The 9,319-nt window shown below is 42.4% G+C and overlaps 1 protein-coding gene across 1 annotated transcript in view; it reads left to right on the top strand.

Moving 5' to 3' along the window:
- Positions 1-9,319, top strand: part of LOC311358568 (uncharacterized protein) — a 39,312-nt gene that overhangs the window by 24,450 nt on the left and 5,543 nt on the right. The window contains exons 3-9 of the mRNA XM_084478645.1: positions 1,281-1,369; positions 3,206-3,295; positions 5,073-5,193; positions 5,816-5,949; positions 6,268-6,470; positions 8,489-8,598; positions 8,876-9,017. Of these exons, the coding sequence (XP_084334771.1) occupies positions 1,281-1,369; positions 3,206-3,295; positions 5,073-5,193; positions 5,816-5,949; positions 6,268-6,470; positions 8,489-8,598; positions 8,876-9,017 (889 nt within the window). The remainder of the gene's footprint in view (positions 1-1,280; positions 1,370-3,205; positions 3,296-5,072; positions 5,194-5,815; positions 5,950-6,267; positions 6,471-8,488; positions 8,599-8,875; positions 9,018-9,319) is intronic.

Below are 9,319 nucleotides of genomic sequence, written 5' to 3'. Positions count from 1 at the left end.
AAATAGAGCCTAAGTAGAATCAAAAGCATGAATACAGAAGATATTGTTTAGAATAGGTTGTTATGAAACAATACTAGGATTGAGTTGGATGGGGTGGTGGTTATGCTACCAGCGCTCATGCTTTGGGGAATGGGAATTTCCCTTTTTTCTGTTGTTGACTCCAGTACCTCACAGTTTGTAAAAAAAAAAAAAAGTATTAAAACAAAATGTCGGTCAGAAAAACGGTTTCCTGAATCCTCTGTTCCCCTGCTTGTGGGTTTGAAAAGCTCTTCAACCATCAGTCAGATCATTGGGCAAATTGTTTACAGAATAAATAAATGTCCATATATATATATATATATATATATAAATATGCAGTTTTCTTTTTTATTTAGAAGGGTCTGAAGCAATATACCTTACTCAAATCACATGCCTGAGTGTGTGCGAGTTTGTGTGTGTGTGTGTGTGTGTGTGTGTGTGTATAGCACAAGGGCAGGGGGGTGGTGAAGAGGTACAACACGCATCAACTGGTGTCTGCTGTTTGTGTGTGTCTGTGGAGTCCTTGGTCTTGTGCTCGCGTTGACGTCACACTTATAGATGTGAGTGTGTGTGTGTGTGTGTGTGTGTGTGTGTGTGTGTGTGTGTGTGTGTGTGTGTGTGTAGCTGTGTTCTCTGTAGACGGCAAAACCGAACGCTTTGACGCAGGAGGCGTGACATCACGAAAGTGAAGGGCAGGAAATGAGAGGGTGACGACGATTGAGTGTTTACATGAAGCAGGTGTGGGTGGGGGGGAGAGGGGGAGGACAGGGGGAGGGGGGGAGGAGCGCCAGTCCAGGGAGATAAACAGCCCGTCAGGGTTGGCTGAAGGGAAAACGTGATTGGACGTATTCAGCGGGAAACATGGCAAAAGAAGAAACCCAAAGACAGTAACGAAAAGAAACTGGGTGCATGTGGCGGAGACATTGGGTGTTTAGATAATCCCACTTAGCTCACAGCCTCCATCACACCACCCCTCTTCACACACACACACACACACACACACACACACACACACACACACACCTACACATGCATATTACACCGCCTCAAAAACAATACACTTTTTGTAGAGAGGGGGTTACCTAAAGTCAAACGGGCAAAGGCACATGTCCAACAGGAACAAATATATAAATGAAATCCTGTGTAATAAAACAACCCCCCACAAAAAACGGTTTATGAAAGCATACTAAAATTTTCCCTCCCTCTGTCTCCTCCTCCCTCACCCCACCCCACTCTCTCCATCCTTTTTTTAATTTCTCCAGCCACCATGAAGAAGCACAATGCCACGAATGGACAGGGCCGGAATGGCTTGGACATCGCCGCCCTATCCGAGGGGGACCTCCTGCTCCAGGTAACCCCCCCCCCCCACCATCCACACACACATACACACACTGACACAAACACACACGCAATACCTGTAACACCCCAGAGACGAGGGGTGTTTTTTTTCGCTTGATTTTATCATCATTCTCACTATGAGAGAATACAATACTTACATACATACATTACTAAGCAGGTTTTGGGTAGCTACTATTGGCTGATCGACAATCCATACAGACAATTATACAGCATAGGTGTGAAAACACTTGTAATCGTGATGTATTTATTCTGGTCTGAGGCGAGTTCCAACACATATTGATATTATTCAACTGCGGGTAGCATACTTGGCCCTATTCTGCTTCATTACAGTTGAGGCAAATGTGGCACATTGGACAGATCATGCAGCCATGTCACGTGTACATATACACACGGTTTCCTGAGGAGGGTCATCGCAAAAACCAGTTCAGCTTGGTTTTGGCTTTGGGTGTAACTCTACTTCCTCTATAGAACGCCAGGTTGGGAAACACAATCGTCGTAAAAAAAAACTTTAAAAAAAAACTAACAGGACTGAATAGGTGCAGAGTTTCACAACTGTTACAACTGGTTCCCATTGTAATTTAAGCAGTCACCTCCAAACTAAACTTTACATTATGACAGGAACCCGAGGGCCGTCTTGTAGCTCCAACCGGTGGCGCTGCTATAGGTACTCCAATGGACTCTAATATCTGTCCAAAAAAATGTATTCAGAATACAATATATTTTTCGTTAATTGTTTTTGTGTTCATTTTTTTTGTGTTTCTCTGCAAATAGTAAAACTATGGGGTTTATTTTTTTGTTTGCATATTTTTGGTTTTGTTTAGGTTTTATTTATATAAATCAAATCTAAAACCAAATATAAATCAAACCTATGTAAAGTCTAGACTACATATAGGCTACTCATATTAAAGTAAACATTACATACAGTATACATATACTGTATGTTTAATTAAAACCAAAGAAAGAAAAACCTATATAGACTAATCCAGCTAGCTAGCTTCTAGCTGGCAGATGTGCTATAAAACCAGTGGGGCCCTTGTTGTTTATTTGCGCGCTAATCCGCCAGGGCAGTCAGGGCTTGATCCATACACCTCCGCTCACCAGGAAGTTATGACAGGTGTAACATTCGGCTTTGGTGCCACTTGCCAAGCGGCCCGCCACGGTCTGTGGGTTTAGACAAAAACCTCTGCTCGGAGGACGGCACGTTGTTGACTCACACTCGTGTCAGGTGCATATTTTTCTACTTTTCTTTTTTTTTACATTTGCCGATGAGTGGCATGTTTGGCTTTCCTCTTCACACTGCCAAGCCCAGTGGAGTCGTCAGCTGTCCCTGGACAAAAGGCCCATGAGAAGCTGCCGTTAATGAAAGCCCTGCTGGAGGATAAACACAAGTAGAGCGCGCCAGAGTCAACATCGTGCAAAAAATAATTCTTCCACCAGGCGTTGCTCAATCACAATTTAGATTAAAGAAATAAGCTCCAGAATGGGTTTGTTCCATTCGACCGATGATTCTTGATGTTGTTGTTGTTGTGGTTGTTGTTGTTGTTATGGATGCGTTAGGATGTAGGGTGTTTGTGTGCATGTGTGTGTATTTGTGTGTTCATGTGTGCATAGCTGCGTGTGCTGCGTGTATGTGTGTGTGTGTGTGTGTGTGTGTGTGTGTGTGCATGTGTGTCTTTGCGTTTGTACACTTGTGCATAGCTGTGTGTGTGTGTGTGTGTGTGTGTGTGTGTGTGTGTGTGTGTGTGCACATGCATGCGCATACAAGCCTATAGTCTACTCTTATATGTGCTCATCTAATCTGCGGGCCTGTTTCTGTTTCCCCGTGCAGGCGCTGAACGGCTTTGTGATCGTGGTCACCGCCGAGGGATTGGTCTTCTACTCCTCTTCCACAATCCAAGACTACCTGGGCTTTCATCAGGTGAGAAGGGCAGGCGACGAGGGCAAAGAGTAAAAAGTAGCACTCTTTCACGTGAATCCAACCGGCTGACACTGGTTGGATTCCGGAATTAGAGTTAAACGGGTAGTTGAGTTTCGGGAGTTAGATAGATGAAAGTAGTTTTAATTTTCTCTGAATAGAACAAATTGAAGTACAAAATAGTCATACTTCGTATTTAATCAGTGAAACTGAGCCAAAGTATTATTGAGAGAGTAAAAGGTGAATTGGGATAAGTCCAGATGTTTCATTCCTCATCAAAGCAGTGATTCTGCAATTCTATCACCTGTTATCTAGTCAAAATAGGCAGGCGTTGAGGGAAATGCCTTGTAGCTAATCTACAATCTCACTTTAATCTCTTTGTGGTAATTATTACAGGGGGCACAGCTCAATCACAAATGTATTTTTATACCAAAGACAGGGCAAGATCCAACATGTGTTTGTTCGTAAGGGTAGTCCACTATGAATACACAGTATATTGTACTATGGCCCATGTGGTTGTAATTATCTCCTTCTTCTTTGATTATCTCTCCTGCATCTGCACTGCCAGACAAAGCCCACAATAACGTTGTTACGCAATCTTGGGGTTAGACTCTCTCTCTCTGTTGCGGTAATGTACACTGTGCACAGTGACCTACACGATTTCCAGTTTTGAAAGCAAGCACTAAATTAACCAGAAAAATACAATTTGATGGTTCCTTCCGCCGTTTCTGAGTACACGTCGCTCTCCAGCAACCTTCGCAATGAACGCCTCTTAAAAATAAAAATAAATTACAAAAATAAAAAAAAGTTAAGAAAAGCTGGGTTGTGTAGTGAGAGCTCTCAAAATGGCTGACCAGGAGCGATTAGCCCCCTGCTTCTTCTCATCTCACGAGAAAGGCTCTGCGTGATTCATGTGTCGGGCTTCACTCTGCTCTCTGCTGACAGCTGACCATGATGGTTCATTGTTAGTGGTCTGTGACAATCTCAAAGGAAGAGGCTGCTGCTCATGTTGTCTAACCCACACCAGATGGACCATCCACCGCCCGTATAATCACCGCTCGACCAGACTGACGTGGCCAAGCCCCGTCCCTAGTGTGCCGATAAAATCGGAACAAGTTTTGTCAAGTCAGTCATTTGTAACACAAAGCTATCATTTCGCAGTGTAAACATTTCAAGTGCTATTAGGTTTCAATAAAAAATGTAACTCCCGCGAGCAAACCTTCCCGTTTAAATGGGCACAAGGAGAGCATTGTGTTTCACCTGGAGAAGAAATTATGTGTATGTGACGACGCAATGCTTTTCTCATGGTTCAAAAATGCCGAGCCTCTGCCAAACCACAAACCTCATAGAACCTCTTTCTCTTGAAATGAGCTGCGGTCTTTAAGGCTTCTGTATGTGTTCGACTTTGTCCTTGAAAACCTACACAAAGGGTAGGGATTGAAGGGAGCTGGGTGGAACTTAAAGCATAAAGTATAAATGTGACGTACATGAGCTTGTTGGTATGTAATACATTGGGAGAGGGAAAGAGATTTTGAGTGAATGACTTTTTTTTTGTTGCAAGAAGATGACCTTCGACAATGAGATGGTTCGCACAGAAAATAAATGCACCAATCACTTTCCGTTCGTTATGAAGGGTACCCCTTGCTTGTTCTGAATGTAGCATGTAGAATGTATAGATAAATATACATTATATATTATATCTAACAAAGGGGTGGTATAATTAATGACGGATGATATATGACAAATATGACAAAATCTCCTCCCCTGTGTCACTGTGCAGTCGGACGTGGTCCATCAGAGTGTGTACGAGCTCATCCACACAGATGACCGGGGAATGTTCAGAGAGCAGCTCCACTTCGCCCTCAACCCCAAACTCTATGCAGCCGAACAAGGTGGAGACGGTATGTTGAACTCTGGACCTTTTCCATCCTCCCTCACCACCACACACATTTCCTATCACAGAGTAGATTCTTCTTTCGCTGCAAAAAAACCTTGTGTATTTAAACTCACTACAGCCCAGCCATCGCTTTTGTTGAAGGCTATTGTATAATAATGGTAATAATGAAACCCTTGAAATCCTTGATTTCTTGTCAGCTCCATCTCACCTCATAACACCCTTGTGTCTATATTTTTCCAGCCCAATTTACCACCAAAACAAAAACAAAAAACACTTGGTTTATTATGCCATAGGTCCATAGAAAGGTTTTATTCTTAACCTTGAGCTCCTTTGATTAGAAGAGAAGAAATGAGCAGAGCAGAGTGGATTGCTGCGGTGTAGTTTCATTAAAATTTGTTTTATGTTCCGTCTTTATTTTTTATTAGGATTATTTTCTTCTTTTTTTTTCCTTTTGTTTCATGCCGTATCGTCCTTGGTCTTGAAAATAAAAATAAAAGCATCTGATCACAAGAAAACACAGCACAGATGGCAGGTGAACTAACAGCGGTGAACATGTCACTAGAGTTCATTGCGAATCATGAATCATACTTGTTATTGTGCTCCCCTCCCCCGCCCGTGTCTGTTAGTGTCGGCCTTGCAGTACAGCAGCGACCAGGTGAAGTATGACCCCGAGAGACTCCCCCCGGAGAACTCCTCCTTCCTGGAGCGGAGCTTCGTCTGCCGTTTCCGCTGTCTCCTGGACAACTCCTCTGGCTTCCTGGTAGGTGCAAGAGTCTCATTTGCATGGTGCCTGCGGTGAGACTGCACGGTGGCGCCAGTGGGAATTTTACTATCAGGTTATCACACACAGTGTGTCTGTATATGCATTATACACATTTACATCATATCACCCCATAGGTCATTTTTGTTTGCAAAATGTTATAATTATTTTATTTTGATGGAAATTGGACTGCATGGATGCTGTACTTTATATTCCCTTCTTGCATCCAAGCATCTCATTATGTGCAGTGTCGAAACCGGATCCAAGGAGGAAGCGCCACCTTTGACTGATATGCGCTCTCCTCCTCCTCCTCTCCAGGCTTTGAAATTCCAAGGGCGACTGAAGTACCTCCACGGCCAGAGCATGATGAGCGAGGACGGCTCGCGGGTCCAGTCTCAGCTAGCCCTGTTCAGCATCGCCGTCCCCGTCCAGACTCCATCCATCCTGGAGATCAGGACCAAAACACTCATCTTCCAGACCAAGCACCAGCTGGACTTCACTCCGATGGGCATCGACAACAGGTGACACTATATTTGGACCCCACTGTGTGCTATGGACTATACTCACTACGAACACCACCACTTATTCACAGACAGAGCTAAGGCAATTGGTGTTGCCTTGGTGTTGCCGATTGGCCAAAACAAATGGCTAGGATGGGATTCAGAAAGTCCTTTCATGTCTGTCCCCTTTGGCCATAAGTTAACTACACTACCTACAAAGGTGATTGGATCAGAGCCGGTCACGTGCTTGTTAACAGGTCCAATTCTCGGCAGATAACTACAGAATAAAATAAACTGGCTAAAGCTAGCTCCTCTGTATGTACTAGGGCACTTGGGCGTGCTTAGACGACACTTCATTCTCTTTTCCCGGCAATGTACCCCGGTTTAAATCAAATATAAATCAATCCACAGGCTATTCTACGGAGCAGAGAGAGCTAGGGAGGATCTCATGTTCTAGGTTAAATTACAACCTGTTCCTATAGGCATATATTGGCAATTACCTGAAAACAAGTAATGTTAAATCCTAGATGTAGTCACTTTAAAATTCTCTTTTTTCGTTAAACACATATGCTGGTTTTCAGGGGGCTTGACTACTGTGTGTGGTTACTTAAACATAGATTCTCAAACACAATGGTCTGTTTGGTATTTTACAGTCAGCCATTACATGGAGTTTTTTCTCTCTCTGAACTTTATCAACATTGTTTATTTAACAATCAAAGTCCGAATTTTTTTTGCTTTGTTTGTTTGTTTGTTTGTGTAGTTATCTTAGCCAAGTCACCAAATTCACAAATTGTTTTTCTTGCTCCACATAAAACAGTTGTTTTAATGTTTTAACCTTTTTGAATAGTGTGAAACGTGCGGGTTTTCCCATAAAGTTGCAGCTGAACATAACAAGGTCCTGACTCATTTTGTTGGAAGACTCACTGAAAAAGATTTGACTCACATGCCGCAATGTCCATCCCTTGGTTTCCTGTTTCTGGCTTAAGATACGTGCGTGCAAGTCTAATTTGAAGATATTTTTACCTTGTTACCCTGACCTGGGAAGAAAAAACGAATGACCAAGTTTCATTGAGTTCATCTACCAATTGGCTGACAAAATGTTAACTTTGTTCGAATGATGTGAATGAAGTTTACTTAAGTGCACAGACAGCATCTCCCACAGTCTAGTCGGTGCAGAGCAATCCTATTACCCCCGAGCATGTCTTACTCCCATTCGACATCTGACCTAAATGACCATGAAATTGTGCTTTCCGTTGCGCAAGAAAAGATCCGTTGTGGGGTTTGTCATGTGTGTCACTAAAGTGAGCCTGCCCTTGACGATATTTAAACTCAGAGACAAAGAGAGTTGTGTTAAATAAGTTCCTCCTCAGAAGATAGCACTGCGATGTGCTAGACTCTTTATCATAGCACTGGGTTGAAATTAGCTTAGGGTGACCAGAAGTCTCGTTTTCCTGTGACAGTCCCATTTTCTGGGGAGCTGTACCCAGTCTGCGCTGTCCCTGGAAATGTCCCAGTTTTAAAAATATGATCGAGGTTGCTCATGGTTGTTAAGTCAAAGGAAGTTGGCGATAGGCTTAGACGTTTATTTAACAATCCAAATAAATTAAATATTCATATTAAATTAAATATTAGAATAAAGGAATGATGGTGCTTAACTATTTATATATTGCATTTAATTTATTCCTCAATAATATTAAAGATGGACTCTGCTTTTTCTTTCATTTCCAAAGACATATGTTATTTTTAGAACTTAAAATTTTTGAATGGTAAATGGGCGTGACCCTCTGATTAGTTAAATGAAAGGGGTTAATGTAGAAAGCATGTTTTTCTGTTAAAGTGGCCAATTTGAGCCAGCGATGAGTGATGCTGTCCAATGCCTAAAAAAGGTTCTGTTTCACACACCAAAAGTTATGTATAATCTCTGCTTTGTTCCAGTGAATTTGTTTTACTCAGTAACCGATTACTTGAACTGTTGGTTCAGTGAGGTTTATGTAATGTTAATGCTAATGCTAACCCATGTTGCTCCCTCTTCATTGCAGGGGGAAGGTGGTTCTCGGCTACTCTGAGCTTGAGTTGTGTATGCGAGGCTCGGGGTACCAGTTCATCCATGCAGCTGACATGATGTACTGCGCAGACAACCACATACGCAGTATGTTGGCACACACCTCAAAAACCTGCAATACCCATACGTGTAGATGAAATGCTAATGTGTGTGTTTCAGAAGAATAATGATAACGATTGGCATGATTGGCATACACTATTAGCAAATGCTAATAGTGTATAACTACAGCTAGCTATAAGGTTAAAAAGTTTTGTTTTGCAGTAAACCTTAGAGAGCACATGTGTAACGATTACATGGAATAAATAGAACCGGACATAGTAACCATCTAGCAACTCCATTCATTGGTGCTTTCTCTATGTTACAGTGATAAAGACGGGCGAGAGTGGGCTGACTGTTTTCCGACTGCTGTCCAAATCGAGTGGCTGGGTGTGGGTACAGGCCAACGCCAAGCTGGTGTACAAAGGAGGAAGACCGGACTTCATCATTGCACGCCAGAGAGCTTTAGTGTAAGTGTTGTGATCCCTTGATTACCCAATTCACCAGCTCTGCAACCCTCATGCAAAATAACTTTACAGAATGCATTAGATAGGGTTAGGGTTCGTGTTAGCACAAATAAACATGGCTAAGGTGCATTAACTAAAGGATTAACACCTCCATATGTGGTGGGACTGGAACTAATTTTTATTTTACATTAAACAAATTCCACATATAAAATGACATGCACGATCAGATTTTTAGGGAGGTGTTAGAGTTTTTTTACAGAACTTGAAGTGACAAGAAATGCCTCCAAACCTGTTCCAACACGGAG

Source organism: Micromesistius poutassou (genome assembly GCF_964030765.1).
Source record: "Micromesistius poutassou genome assembly, chromosome: 14".
In the NCBI taxonomy this organism is placed as follows: Eukaryota; Metazoa; Chordata; class Actinopteri; order Gadiformes; family Gadidae; genus Micromesistius; species Micromesistius poutassou.
The sequence above is the reverse complement of the archived record's forward strand: the minus strand, read 5'-3'. Positions and strand labels throughout refer to the sequence as shown.